This window comes from Notechis scutatus, chromosome 1, assembly GCF_049901735.1.
Source record: "Notechis scutatus isolate UNSWTSFEM ecotype Mainland chromosome 1, rNotScu1.2, whole genome shotgun sequence".
In the NCBI taxonomy this organism is placed as follows: Eukaryota; Metazoa; Chordata; class Lepidosauria; order Squamata; family Elapidae; genus Notechis; species Notechis scutatus.
In genome coordinates, this window is record NC_142009.1 from 222045297 (window position 1) to 222061612 (window position 16316).

At 34.7% G+C, this 16316-nt stretch overlaps 1 protein-coding gene and 1 long non-coding RNA gene across 2 annotated transcripts in view; one reads left to right on the forward strand and one right to left on the reverse strand.

Annotated features, from left to right (window-relative positions):
* Positions 1-84: 84 nt before the first annotated feature.
* On the forward strand, positions 85-10364 carry LOC148133195 (uncharacterized). Its single transcript, XR_015746573.1, has 3 exons — positions 85-463; positions 2132-2218; positions 10152-10364. It is a non-coding gene; the product is annotated as an uncharacterized LOC148133195 (long non-coding RNA).
* Positions 10365-12522: 2158 nt separating this feature from the next.
* Positions 12523-16316, reverse strand: part of MAP3K2 (mitogen-activated protein kinase kinase kinase 2) — a 45831-nt gene continuing 42037 nt past the window's right edge. The window contains exon 17 of the mRNA XM_087950334.1: positions 12523-14880. Coding sequence (XP_087806460.1) covers positions 14655-14880 — 226 coding nt within the window. The 3' untranslated portion in view covers positions 12523-14654. The remainder of the gene's footprint in view (positions 14881-16316) is intronic.

Below are 16316 nucleotides of genomic sequence, written 5' to 3' on the forward strand. Positions count from 1 at the left end.
GGGAGGAGGAGGAGGAGACGGACGAATTTGCAGTAGTCTGTAGTCGCTTTCTCGACCGGGGTGGAGCGGGCGGGACAAATCCTTGCAGGAGGCGGAGCGAAAACTTTGCGAACCGGGGATGGGAGACCTCTTGGAAATAGCAAGACCTGAGGATGGGAAGTTGAAAAACCCGAAACGACGGAAGACATGTCCGCGCAGCTTCCGTACACACAGCGGCCTCAAGGGCAGCCTTCTTCCAGTAGAAACGTTTTTAATCTTGGCAATGTCGTCGCATTGGAGCACGGTCTTTTTCATTCAGTGAGATCTATTGCTGTGTGGGAAATGGATGTAGGACTGCAGCCATAAGTAGCGGTTCATGTGTTTGTTTTTTTGCTCCTTCACCCGTTCACAATCAACGCCAAGAGCCATGACACTGGAGAGGAGGGGAGAAGAAGCAACTCCTGTCTCCAGCAGCTCGGATTAGGCGAGATTTTTTTGCTTCTTGAAGAACAAGTACCAATTATAAAACTACTAAGAGCTATTTTTAGATCAGCCATGTAAGTCTCTTCGTGGAAGAGCAGAGATACCTGCTCCTAACAATGTTGACTTGGGGCAAAAGGTCTCTTCTTTCTCCATCTCAAAACCCCCAATAAAGAGAATATTTCAACCTTGTCTCGACTCAGTAGCTCTCAACAAATTCCAAGGATTCCAATGTTCAGGTGTAACTCAGCACTATCTGATCCACATTTCACCATAGAAGTTGCTACAAATGAGGAATTTTTCCACCAGGCATTATTTTGAAGAATTCAGGTCTTTAAAAAGAGAATGACCTTCCAACAGACTCAGAAAAAAAAATCATGTTAAAAGAGAATCAAGAAATGAGGCTGAATTCAGAGCAGGAATCAGAGCATTATGCAGTCTGTGGGGTATTTTAAAGTCTCTACTCATAGTGGCTGAGGATATTTCTCAGACTATTTTATGTTTGTTTTTAAAAACTTAAAGAATCTGGTTTAAAAGTCGTCTAAGAATGCATTTGACCCTGTAAGCATTCTTTAAAACTAGTTGGCTGTACCTCCAATTTGTCCGTAAATGTGTCCCCTAGTCCAAATCCCTCACCAAAACAAAAGGTTAGTCAGAAAAATAGGTAGTATCTGAGATATCTTGAATTATTGACAGCTAGCCTAGGAATACAAATCTTGTTTTATTAGCGCAATACAGAAATTAGCAAATAGCGCTCTACCATTTCAGCTAGAGCTGAGTATAGCAGACTATGTTGCTTACAGAAGTGCAACACAGAGAATCCTCAATTTACAACCACAGCTGGGACCAGAAATCCAGTTGCTAGTCATGGTAATTGTAAGTAGAAACATCCACAATTGGCCTGTTTTTTTCAACTTTTTTCACAACTGTCATAAACTGAACTATGCAATTGTTAGGAGAACCCATTCTGAATGGACATTTTTTGCTAGAAACTAGCAAAAAAAAAAAGTCACAAACTGCAGTCATGGGATATTGTAACCAGCTAAGATCTTGATATGCAGTCATGTGACCACAGGTGTGTGTGTGTGTTGTGCCATTTTACAATAGTTGTGTTTTACAGACCGTAAAGCACCCATTCAGAGCCCTTCATAACTCCAAATGGTTGTTAAACTACTGGTTGTAAGTCGACTGCAGTTATTTTAATATTATACACATTGAAATCAGAAAAACATTTTGTACAGAAGTGCTGTATTAAATGACTAGTGTAGCACCATGATGAACCTATGGCACGCATACCACAGGTGGCACACAGCCATTTGTGTGGGCACAGGAGCCTGAGTCAAATTTACCTGCACTGTGCATGTGTGTGCCTCCCAGCTGATTTTCAGCCTGACAAATGCCCGTTTTCAGCCTCTGGAAGGGCCTCTGGAGCTTGGGGAGGCTGTTTTTGCCCTCCCGAGGCTTGAGGGAAGCCTCTGCAGCCTCGGAAGGCTGAAAAACAGACCTTCCGGAAATACCGGAAGAGCCGAAACGGGCCCGTTTTCCACCTCCTGAGGCTTTCCTCGAGTCTCCAGGAGGGCGAAAACATCTCCCGAGCTCCAGAGGCCCTCTGGAGATGAAAACAGGCACCACCTCCAGTATTTCCAGAAGGCCTGTTTTTTTGTCTCCTGAGGCTGCAGAGGCTTCCCTCAAGCCTTGGGTGAAAATGGTCTCAAATGGACGGAAAAGTAGCTGGGAGACATGTGCAAGCGCAGTGCAGGTAAGGGGACGGGATGTTGCGCGCGCATGTGCAGGGGGGCACATTGCATTGTGGGTGTTGGCATACATGCGTGCACACAACGAAAAGGTTCGCCATCACTGGTGTAGCATATTTATTGAGGCTGTAATTTAAAACCTAAATATGGCAAATTGGAATCAGTGAAATTTATTGCCAAATCAATTTATATACAACCTCACTTTGGAAACAGAAGTTTATTCAAAATCCACTTAATGTTTATAATCAATTCTGAATTTGCCATTTTCCACTTGCAGGCAAACTAATCTGCAAGATTTATAAAAATTCTTGAAATATGTATAAACTATAGACGATATATGAAAGTATAATTATATAAGTGCTAAATATTATTAACATACCTTTTGAAATAGAACACACACATTGGAAATAAATATTTGTTTTATTAACACTTAAAAGTGCCATTATCTATAGTCATTTCATAAGCTCATAAGGTTACATCCAGTATACCTTTGCACCATAACCTTTCCAGAATGAAATAACATGGAAGGAAAAAAAATCTTTCTTGTATTAATTCTTGCAGGTCCTCATGCACAATCGTTCTGAACGAAGATGTGTACCAGCAATATACACATTTCATAAAACAAAGTCATTTGGTCAAACACAAGATAATAAAAGCATGGCTTACTTTATATTTGATAAAGACCCCAAAATAAAATAAAAAACCATTTACCAGCAGGAAAATAATGGATAATACATACTTTTTTTTAAAAAAAATGAAAAATTATACATTTTGTACAAGCACTATAACAAAGTCTTAATGTGCATGAACAATGGAACAAACCACACCATACCAGGCCATTAGTACACTCTTTTTAAAAAAAGAATACCAGTTTTATGTCAATTCTTGAGATCCCTAGTGCTCTATTTCCCAACCTTATAGTTGGTGCGTCTTAATTAATACAAAGATTCTTTCAAACTAGGTTGTCAACTTAAATTTAAACATTGGTATTCTGCTAGTACCCTTAATATGCTTTAATTTTCCCAGTACCAGAAAACAAGGAAAGATTTAAGATCCAGAGGGAGACATAACATTCATTGTAACAAAAGGGAACAGGCAATAAAAACACCATCTGACTTTTCTAAGACTGGTTACGTGTCTCAATTTTTTCAAGCAGCTATAAATTCAAAGATTGCTTTCAGCTTTGCAGAGCAGTATTACTATTCTCTGTATCAAGGAAACACTTTTCAGGGTTTTTTTTTTAAAGAGAGAGAGAGAGAGAGAGAGAAAGAGAGAGAGATACAATCCTTACAAGACAAACCAAACCATTGTCCAGCCAGAGTGTTTTAATATACAATTCATGTTCAATTCTGGAAATACAAATACATTTTGAATGGTTAAAAACAAAAATTAAAAAAATATTTTCTGAATATCAGCCAGCTGAAAATATATTTATCTAGTAAATTATCTTTCAAAGCTTTTATATATTTATCTAACTAAATGCAGTACCTTTAAAAAAAGAATTATTTAAAAATGTAGAAATGAATCTGGAGTCTGTTGGAAAGAGAAAACACAGTACATTAAAGGTATCTTTGTATACCTTATTTTTTTAAAGTTAGACATCTTTGCCACAACCCAAAATTTACTGAGGCTTTGATGAGTGCATGAAGTTTCATGTAAGCAGTGTTTCCTTGGTTGTTTCATACTTCTGAAAAGTTTGCATGCACTCTCATCACACATAGGTGAAAAAAATTTGACATTTGGCCAATTTTCCACTCGAATAATGGTCAAATACCCAAAACTGAATGTGAAAAGGCTTACATTAAAGACAGGAAAGAGAAAACTCAGTTAACTGCTATTTTAAACCAATTATGTTGCAATCTATTGCCAATATTTGATTAGTATATTCCAACAGTATGAAGTGAGCTGGAAAATCCCTGTTCACAAATGAAATTATTTGTGTGCAGTTGGGTGTCCGTGTGCGTGCATGTGTGAAAAAGAGAATAAGCTGCTTAGATGCAACTAAATTGCTGGATTAGATTTACAATGGGGAACTAGCAAGCAACGTTAATGTCCTGAGTTCCTCAACCAAGATAAAGCCAGAAGTTGACATACATTTATACTGAATTAGAAAATCATCATACATTCAAGACAGTAGTACATTGCACACATACATTTTTGCATACACTCCATAACAGTTGGTCAGAGTATTAAATCAGTGTACAAATTAAACATTTTCAAAAAATGTGCAAAAGAGTCAACATCGATAGAAAAAAATACCATTGTGTACATACGTTACAAACTGTGCCCAGCATTCAAACAGAGAGTAAAAACATTTAGAGAAATAAAGGGATTAAATAGAGAATTTGACAGCTGCATAAAAATGTACATTAGATCAAAAGGATAAGATTTATATATTCATAGCTTTTTGAAAAACGAGTCTGCCACTGACTTCCTCATATTAGTGACACTTGGTAGAGGTATGACAGTATGAACATATCATAATTGTGGTAATCTATTTCTTTTTTACAGTTAAAAGTCTCAAGTTTTAAACTGGTGATATTAGCAAAACAATAATAGAAAAAGCAAGCAACATGAAATTGAGCTTTTAGACCCTGTTCCAAAAAAAAAGCATTATATATTTTTAAAAACTGATTATGTGCCTGTTGAGTGCACATGTGCATACGTGTGGGGTTGCATGGGGTTAGATGGTATGTGAAGTTAATAAAATGGAATAATTCTAAACACGTTAACTTTGAATATTCCCATTATTGACACCACTTCATTTCTGAGGTTTCTCGGGATACAGACCCAGTAAACATAGTAAGAAAGTAATTCTAATTGTCCCCCGTAGAAGATTGTAAACACCCAGTAATATAAACCACCTCTCCCTTGTAGTCAATTGTTTAAATCTGAATATGTTATAATGAAACACCGTTGCAGAAATTATTAGCATTTTATGTTTACTTATTTCGTTTAACCCTATACTAGAGAACATTTATATAATTCCCCACTTATTCCCAAAGGAATGTAATAGGTTTGCTATGTACATTCTCGTTTGAGATACTGCTAAGATTCCAGTAGCTCTGAAATCTCAGGTTTGCTCACTTGCTTGCATGTCTTTAATGTTCATTGTCCTAAGACACCAAAGAGACTATGGCTCTATATTGTTTGGAATGATGAGACTGAGTATGTGCAATGTTTTAATTTGCTATGGCACAAGGAATACTTTGGCTCATTATACTAAGTCTCCTTTTCCCCTCAAGCTGTAAACTTATTTTCAGAATGGAATATTTGATTATTTATACCGAGGAGAAAAGATAGTACAGAAATACTTAGATGAAAACTACAATCCATCTCTAACCCACTTTAATCTAGTATAATGTGTGATGCCCACCCATAGGAGGGAAAGGGGCAGAGTGGGAAACAAAATACATAGTTTATTTTTAAAGATAAATTGTCTTTTGGAATAAATATTCTCTAGGCAGAATGTAGCAAAATTCAAAATTAGCAAAATAAGTAAGGACCAAAAACCAAATGAAAAATGTAAAGTACTTGAATGAAAACTTTAACATTTACCCTGTATAATTTTAAAAGGACTTTGATGCTAGGCCAATATTCTCTACTTATTGTAAAGCCCCTACAATTTGACCTTTTATGCCTGGTATATTTGTCAGGTCAATCAGACACCTCTGTTCACAAAGGAAGACATTCTCACTTTCTTCTTATACTGCAGCCCTCGTGTCCCCTCAAAAATAGACCTTCAAAACAGGGACTCCTCAAGAACAAGGTCAGGTAGAATATGGTAAAATGTTAATGGAGAAAGAAATCAGATCATAGAAAAGAGGAAGAGACCTTGGAGACCATTTAATCCAACCCCATCCCCATGCAGGAATCTAGGTATAATCTCTCCGTGCCTATGGATCACTCTTTTTGTTCCTCTCAAAGACATTTAATTTAAAGTCATTTCACATTCCTTGCCATGGCAATAATCACATATTATGCACATTGTTAAACCCAAATTAACAATAAAAGTAAGCTTCTGTCTCAAAATGAGATTTCATTGGGATTTTGCCTTCAATGTGTCATCAATTTCAGGAGCCACACACATAGAAATGAAGTACAATCCTACTTTTTCATGTTTACAAAGTTTGTGAATCTGCTATCAAGTTGTCAAGATATGTTCTCTTGAGCTGTTAACAAAATACTGTCCTATATGGGATTTTTAAATCTTCCATTTGGTTTCAACTACTATCCACCTATTAAGAATGGCATAATATAGTCAAAGCAGTCACTGACTTTACACTTTACAGCCTGAAAAAGAATCTGTCTCCAGCCTCTTTTATAAAATATGATGAGGTTTAGATAATTATCCTCACAGTTAGTAATCTTCCTTCTTTTCTAAGGCAGCACCCTGTATGTTAAAAAGGGTATTATTAGATTTCTTTCACTAAGGAGAATTTCTTTTCCAATTTAAGACGGGGAAATTTGAAAAATATTATCATTAGCACACTTGCTTGGACAGATACTTGCATTCAAAATTCCTTCTACATAAACCAACTGCTCAATTTCATGGTTGATATAGTCTGCAACATTTCCATTTCATTTTGTAATTATAATAATTAAAATAGAGTTGCTGGGCTCATATACAGGATCATTTGCCAGGTGCACATTTCTCTGAAGCTGTATGGCTATTTTCACATGATCAAAGGGCGATCAAAGCATGATCACAGCTGTGTGAATATTGCACCATTTCAAGTATACCCCCCCCATAGCAAAACCATCCAAATAGTAATGGTCTCCACTATGTGCCACAGAGTATGTCCAGAGGTCTGATTAGTACAATGGATGATATGAGAATAATTTGCCCTAGAGAGATAATGAAACCAATGATTGTTTTGATAGGGCCTATATAGCACCCGCAACTACAATATAACGTAGTGGGTATATTTAGGATATACTCAATATATCCATTATTGAATATAACTCCACAGTTCAAAGGCCAATGACAAATACAATATATTTAAGCCAATGTTTAAATTCATTAAAAATATTTTGAAATTACATTTGAAAAGGCTTGAGATGAAATTTTAATCTATATTATAACTGCAGCATTTGTCATTCTGAGCTAATTTTTCTGCTTTCCACATAAAGCTAGATTTTGGATAAGTACCTTCATTTTCCCTTAAGGAATAGATCTACTTTACCTTTTGTACCAGATCTTCTTTCTCTCCTGTTTCAATTGGAATCTACATATTAAACACTGAACTAGAGTTAGTTCAAGCTTCAAAAGTAGTATAACCAGTAGTACCCAGGATTGTAAGGCCAAAAATATTGCATTTTATGACTGCAGAACACATTTAAATATCCAAAAGCATGGTGTGTACAATTGTAGGATTATGTGCTGCTTCACTGGCACCTTCAAAAATATTACTACTCAAGGAGCCACTTGGATTGCAAGTACGTCTGGGACAGCCATAGTAATAAATATATCCAGCACAACTTAGAAATCACAGGAAAGTTGCTAACAGCCACTAAACTAGATAAATAGTGCTCTTGGCTGTACCTAAGGAGTATAAAAGCTTTGGTTTTCAGTAATTTACTAATATATACATATTAAGTACACAAACAAACTTGTACTGGTGTGTTGACAGTAATACTTTTGCTTTAAAAAACCATCACCTTGGAGATATTCAAGCGTAAAAGTCTGTACTTCTCTATATATGCAATATATTTCAAAGATTTTTTTTTTAATCAACAAATATATTAGAATATTTTGACTAATTTTCTTAAATGTCAGACACTGCTGCAAAGTTGGTTGAAAGTGTTATTGAATTCTATATTAAATCTGGACAACAGCAGGAACAAATTTTGCCCTTGTTAAAGCTACATGGCATTAATACAATACAAATACCTTATTTGAAATCAAATCTGATTTTCCTGTTCAAAACCAATACTGTAACTTGCTTTAAGCAAATACTTCCTTAAAAGAAAGTACCACTAAAATCATTCTCAGTTCACACGAGCTGCTGATTTTCTAGAATTAAATAATTTGCATGTACATAGAATTTCTGTGTTACAGTTCTAGGGTTAAAAATAAAGATTATCATCATATCTAAGTTTAAGTGCTATTAATTTCTCCATTTGAAATTAGTGAACTTGGAATATTTTTAACAGCTTAGTTTAAAACTAATGACATGTTTGGTTGGTTAAAGGTTTAACATACTATCAGTATTTTTAAAAGCAAGGCTTGCAAGTGTGTGTGTGTGTGTGTGTGTGTGTGTGTGTATTTCTGATAAAAATTGTTGTTGTAAATACTCCCTTGTTAATTTAAAAAGGAAAGGGAAAAATTATTATGCTACTTAGTAAGTGGTCCTATGTGATTTGAACCTTTTCTGTAATCAATATGCTAAGAAAATAAACTTAAGGCATAAAGATAAAGGCACTCAGATGTCTTTGAATGCTTTGTTAGTATAACAAGAACATTTTAATCCACTGTGTGTAACCCATACTTCTTAAAAATTAAGTAGTAAAGCTTATTCTAAAAGTTAAAATTTCATCAGGGAGACTATCATAATCCTTTTTTTTTAATTTAGACTTTCTAATTTATCAAAACACCTATTTTCTTAATCTAAATCCTATATATCTGAAGGTACTGGCCAGACTTCATGCCAAGCCTCCTTGTCACTTGCAAATTCATGAAAAATATCAGGCTTCAAGATGCTTAATTTAATTTGTGGTTTAGAAAAACGCTTGTTGCATGCTCCATGTATCTATGGCTGCTAGAAAGCTAGGGCTCCAAGATCTACCTTTGATGGGTGCTCCATGTCATACATGGAAATAAAGAAATGAATATTTGGATTTATGATTGGCACAACAATTCAGGATTGTACCCAGAAACATAAAATCTATGTATGATCCTGCATTTTTCTTTCTGAACCTTAGTTATGCTTCATGGCTGGGTTTGAACCATCTGTTTCAGCAATGATTTATAATGCAGTTGGACCCCCATTAAATCTTGCACAAATGGGCTGAAAAATAATACTATATACTGAATTATTTTTTTATGTAGTAGAAAAGCCAGCTACACATTTCTCTTCATTTTTAAAACAAATAAATATGTGGTTATGTGCTATACGTAGCTTATGTCTACTCAGCTCTGAGGGATATCAATTTTCCCTTTAGTGTTTCTAGTTTCATTTTAGAATAATTATTTGAATGTGACATATTCCCATACCATTTTTTCATAATCATTGTAATTATATAAAGAATATATAGACTTTGAAATATTGTTAAATAGTATTCATGAGAAAGCAGTCATTTGCAAGCTTTTGTTTGATGGTCTTGTATATGTCTATACTTTTGAAATTTTAAGACTAAAAAATAATAGGTTACAAATCACTGTCTATAGACACAATTTGTATTGGCAAGTTTTGAAGGATTCTAAATATCACCGTAGATATTTAGAAACCTAAGTATTTTTATATTAGTGTTTTCTTTCTAGCTAAATTGATATAATTATTAAAAGTTCCTAGTTAAGAAACTTTTGCCTATAAACATAAGTTGTCCCCAGCCTCATTTGATGAAGTCCAAGGTAAATTTAATGAAGATGATCAAAATTTGGCTTGAATTGTAATAGCAAGCTTGCTGTCAATGACTATGCTTTTTGTTTTGTTTTGTAAACTTTAATTACAAATTCATACCAAACCTGGACTTGTACTTCTATTATTACATGCCAAATTGCTGGGAACTGACCCATTCAACTTGTAGCTTAAGGGTAAACCATTAATAACTGAGCTACCTCCCTCCATTACAGCTGTGTTTGGGGATCCACTTTATATCCATCTTTTTTTAAAAGCACTTTTATATTGTCATTGTCAAGACAAAACATAATATTGAAAGAAGGCACAAACAGCTATCAGTCTTATGCTGCTGTTTTTTTCTCTTTTTCTCCCTCAGCCATACTATGGATATGAAGAGCACAAAGTGCCCTGCAAGCTGAGCAAATTATCTACAATTTTGGACTCTGCCTACTTTCAAGATATTTCTTTGGACATTACAAGATATTCTAATTCTTAACCTGCACTCTTTGAAGATCACATTATTACCTTTTGATAATAGAAGTACTCGGACTAAAGTTATACAAATATTTAAACAAAGCACAAAATAAAATGGAAATGTCATCTGCATATTATGGGTCCCTAGTTAGTTTCCTAGAATAAAAATAGCATGGATTGAAATATCCCATGCTACTTCAAATATAGATTTATGATCATTGTAAATTGTTCTGTATAGAAATTATATGTAAAATATACACAGCAAAATAAATCTTGTAACTCAGGTATTTTGATAATATATTTTAAATTGCACATAACTTTAGAAAGGCAAAGAGCTATTGTATCACCATTTTACCTAATACAATTCCTACACTCCATATTCAAACAAATCACACAATTATTCCTGTTCAGAATATATTAAATTCAAAATTTCTGTTTCCCCCCCCTAATTTATTAGCAAAAAGTATTGCCTCACTATTATGTTTTTGTTCTGCATGAATTTAAGCCATCTAATAGCTTTTTCTACTCAATCACATAACACTGAGTGCTTTCGTACCTGTCTCCTCCATAGAATTATAGCCATTTTAAAGACTATTTCTTTTCATTTTAGAGCTTCATAATTTTGCAAATTTCACAATACTTCCCTCTTTTAGGGATTCACAAATTCATGAGCTATTCTTATGCATTTGTTTAATAAACTGTTAAAAGAAACAAGCCTTCCCCAAAGTTCAATTGATGTCAGCACTTATTATTTTGTATAAAAAAATGTATTTCACACCCCAAATCAGGGACATGAAGAAAGTCAACACTTTCTACATAATCACATTTACCCTCTGTACCAGTTGTTACCACAGTATCATACATCATGTGAACATGAGACCTGCAGATTATCAGGTTAGCGCTGCACCAGACTCCTCAAAGACTTAGTACAGCAAAAGCTAATCTATAATATGCTATGTCATTTTTCATGATACATCAGGCCTCCAGATACTCTAGGAGTTGCATAAGAAGGCTGTGCTCTCGGAGGGCCTCTGGAGCCTCAGAAAATCACACAAGGGGGATTTTTCTGAGGCTTCAAAGGCCCTCCAAGAGCAGGGCTCTCTCATGTGTCTTCCACAGGATGAGAAGAATCCAGAGGGGAGTCCAGACAGGCCTCTGATTGGGGGAGGGAGGAAGTGTGAGATGCCAGCAAAGTCAATGTTGGCATTTTCTGAATTTTTGGCATGCTGAGCCCATCGCCATCACTGCCCTAGTATAATTTTAACAACTCACTGTCCTAAGCTTCTAAACTCCACAAAGGCATGATGGGATAAAGCCGATCCAAGTGAGATCGAATTATAGCAGAAAAGCACCATAAACAGACTGTTTTTTACATAGTAAAAAAGCAAGGAGGGGCAGCCAGTAATTCTATTCCAACAGTATCACGTTCTTGTTTTATAGCTAAAACGGGACTTTGTAAATTTCTGTTTAAAAATATAGCTGATTAGTGTTGCCAGTTAAACTAGAAATGTCTGGATGGAGTTTGATTCCTGTCTCCCTGCAAAAAAATAATTTAAGGCTCTGCTTCATATTTAGAGAAAAAAAAATTCCAACATCTTAATCCTATGCATATTTGCTAAAAAGAAAAAGTATCACTGTATTCAGTGTAACTCATTCCTTAATGCATTTAGGATTGTTGCTTTAAATACTACCTTCTGAAATAAGAAGGTTCATTAAACCTGTCTTCAAAATAGTCTACATAAGTAAATATTTTCATTCAATAATTTTGAACTGGTGCAACAGTGCTGTTCAGAGGTCACTCAGAGGCTGCAATGATTGTCTGACTGCTAGATTTTAAACATTTGAAAGCCCTGTTAATTGAGCAGAGCACAGAATTTTGATAAAACTGTTAATATATATATACAGCTTGGTAAATGTGGGAGAAGGACTTCTCTTGTGGTCTCTCCTTTAGCCTACTTGGGACCAAGTAATGCACATTTTCATGTTTTACATACTTTGCATAGCTATAGCTTGATGGAAGTTTAGCAAATTCAGAATCTTACAGAGTTCCTTACAGGGACCAGGAAAAGACAGCCTGTACTCAGATGTAAGATAACACAGCTCTATACAGAACCATAACAGACTGAAGGGTTACAGGAAAGGAGTCATAACAATGATGATTCCTTTTTACATGTTGTTGTAAATCCTGACCTCCTTATAGAAACATTTCCATTACTTTCAAAAGTTAAAAATTAAGGCCCTTAGAAAACAATTCAGTAAGTTGTATTATTTTTAGATGATTTGTTTGTTCAAGCCACATTTGCTTCTCTAATTTAAATTCTTTCACAACTATAGACATAAGCAATGTTCCATCTACTTTTAACAATGTATAGTCAACTTCCAACAACAACAGCCATATTTAATGGCTGCAGCTGAGTGCTGCAATCAAGAGGGCAGCAACACCACCAAAATGTATAACGCTAGGATTATTTGTACAATTCTTTGGTGGTTGTTGGTTTTGGGATATTAAGGTTAAAAGATTTCCCTAGTTCTATAAAAAAATGGAAAAAATACATTTCTATTTATTGGTGATCTGCTGTTGAAATTACATTTTAGTTGGGGAAAGACTATATGGATCAGGGCTGCCTACTTCTGTTCAGCATGTCTAAGAGACACTTTCCAGAAGTGCAGGCTTTATATATCTGAACTTATTTTAACAATAAATAAAGGCTGTAAACTCAGGTTACCAAGTCACGATTAAGGTGCCAGGAGCATTATGTAAATATGAACCATAAATTATATATGCACATTTATATTGTTGTATATATGTAATTTATGATTCATACTTATGTAACTTATGTTTTATATGTAATTGTTGGTCAGATTTAATAGCATTATTATAGTATCTATCTTTGTACAATTTGACTTGCTTTGGACATTTTGCAGAAAGCCTAGGAAACAATAGTAATGTTTACAACAATTAATAGTAATGTTTACTTCTGAAAAATGGAAGCATCTTTCCCATTTTCCAATTACTTTTATTGTTTGGTGCTAGACATATCCTAAAGGGCCAGTCAGCAAACATACATTCTACAGTTCTATTGTATTAAGATGTCCAAATATGGGTTGAAACAATTGGGACAATAATCCCACATCTGATTATTCCTTTATTATTATTTAAATCAAAAGTAAAATATCTAAATAAATACATTAAAAAAACAACTGGGAGTGAAAAGGTCTTTTTTTTTCTATCTGTATTACATATTCCTTCTTCTTCACCTGTAACTGAATTATATAGTATAGATACACATGGGAGCTTCCAGATCTCATTCTACCAAACTTGCTTTTCCAATGCAAATTAGTAAGGCATTTGCAACCCGCAAAGTTAATTCTACACAGTCAACCCAGTGCAAGTTAGTCAGATTATGCAAAGGAGGTTTGACAAATAAAATATGCATCTCAGACACAAAATTCAGTTCAGCAGCAACAGAAGGAGAAACTGTATTTTTGACACTCCTGCCAATTCTACCTTAAGTATTTTATGATAAAACTAATAGAAAAAAAATCCTGGATCTTATAAAATATTTTAGGGAATCAGAAGAATAATTGGGACAGAAGAAAGAATATGGAACATATTCTTAATATGAACAGAATTATGCTGCATGAAATAAACTTCATTTTACCCATTAGAGACTCCTCACAGATCAACTCTGTTTCCAACCCTGAAAATCAGTATGTTGCATGATATGTGGGCATTGTTTAACTTTAGAGAAGTCTGATACTACAGCAAACTGTTTATCTATGATTCTGGATATACAACATTAATGCACTAGCACTATTAAACAACAGGCTTCTTATCTTTCAAAGCAGAACACTTATTTGGTTTACATTTTTGTGCTAATATGATGGTTTATTTTCCAAAATGTACCTTGCTCAGCAACCTGAGATTCTAGCTTCTAAATGAATTTCCAGAATCACAGATGAAACTTATTTCAAAGCTCAAATATAATTGAGAGCTCTTTGTTATCTATTTATACACTGCAACCACTGGATATATACTGCTTTTCTGAATCTGCTAGTGACGTGTACCTTCCCAGCCTTGGGAGTTAATTAGCAGTGCTTGCCAGGGAATAGGGATGGGGAAAATCTTATACATGATTCCTGATGGTCCAAATAAATTCTTTACCCCTTTAAATAAGGAATGAATATGTACTAAAGTGCTTTATGCAAACCACATCAGTACATTACTGAAACAAAAGAGATTTAAATGGGAAAAAATCTGCATTCTAAATATGCAGAGAGATCTTAACAATTTTATATGAAAGAAAGAATCAAGAGAAATAATTTCTCCCTTGTCTTTTTTCAACTCTGTATAAAAAAAAGTGCAGTAAAAAATGCAGTAGGTGAGAGGGATTGAGGCAGGCCATCAGTGATAATGTGCAAATGTATGTCTCAGCAGTTCATCTGCAGATGGTCGCAACTTAGCCTCAGTAAATATCCGCTTTAGAAAATCCCGACCGTAGTCTGAGACGTGAGGTGGCAGCTGGGGATTGGTTGGCTGTGTGGCAATTTTAAAAATGGCAGCCATTGCTTCAAATTCTGCCCAAGGTGGCTTCTCAGTAAGCATTTCAACAACTGTACAGCCTACACTCCTGCAACAAGAATGAAAAGCAAATTAAAATTAAGACTATCTGGAAAGATAAGCAAAGCATAATATATGGTCCCACCAAAAGAAAAGCTTTTTATATCTCTATGCAAGTTTACGTTAAGATTTCATTTGGGTAGAGACAGATTTGCTTTTTCAATGTTACCAAGTTCATGTTTCTACTGGAAGAAGGGGGAAGGGAAAACAAAAGTGAGGTGATTCAACCAATTTTAATGTTTTCATTGCAATGCCCAAGGCGTTCATCACTCTGCTGTTCTTATCCTCCAAAACTGCAGGACTAAACAAATAGTACACAGAAATAACCAGGATTTTTTTTTTTTTATTTCTCTGCTTCATACTGCACTGGGACATTGTTAGAGACAAAATTCCATTCACCAAACAATTAGATCCAATCCTATACTAGCTCAATTGTTCTGCATTTCACCCTGATGAATTTATTCATTTTCAATTTATAACAATTATCCTGTTTTTTGAAAATCAGAGAAATCTGCACCCAGTTTAAATACTGACCACTCTACTTTGAGTTTCCTCTAAAGCTCCAATGACTGAAATATAATTTTACTATTGAACACACACCATAAATGTATCTTCATCAGAATTTATAGTAAAAAGGACACTCACAGCAAGGTAATAGGAACATTTATCTCTGAAAAAAAATCTTAGTAACACATTACTATTTCTTTGAAAACCACATCATCTTATTTTCTTTAAGGTAATAATCCTGAATCAAAGACTATGCCACTTTTCTTCAAGTTCTAATTCTCATAATGTATACGGATATTGCAACCTGAAGTTTGTTTCATGGTTTGTATTAGCCAGTAATGAAAAACTATAGAAGGAAGCAGACTAAGCTACATAACATAGTAAAATTAGTGTAACAAGTATGACTAATGGGTATTCCTATAAAATGGCATGGCCAACATTTTCTACTCTCTAGAACCACACAGGGCAAAGCTGTTTAGAAAAAGGAATGCCCACATGACGACCCTATAAAACTGCTGTGGACATCACATAAAATGACCTAGTGTAAATGTCCTCCTCAGTTTGGCTTAAATAAACCTACAGAGATTGTTTGTCAACTTATGGAGAATTTCTAAATTGTCAATAATTAAAGATCATTCTCTAACTTCTCTATCATATTGGATTGCAATATCCTGGAGGTATTGTTTAACATTTTTCTTTGCCTTAGACTGTTCAATGATAGTTAAGGATTTAAACCTATATTAGGCATTTTCTGCTCTACTTTATGTATAAAATGTGAGTGTTTATCATGCACAAATCAGGGATAAAACCAGATTATTGATATTGATATAATTTTCATAAACCAAATTCTGATCTCTACTGTTATCAGTCCTAGGCCTAATCTTAATGCAGCATTGTGGGTACATTTAGGGGCTCCCCAAATAGTATGCAAGAATTATT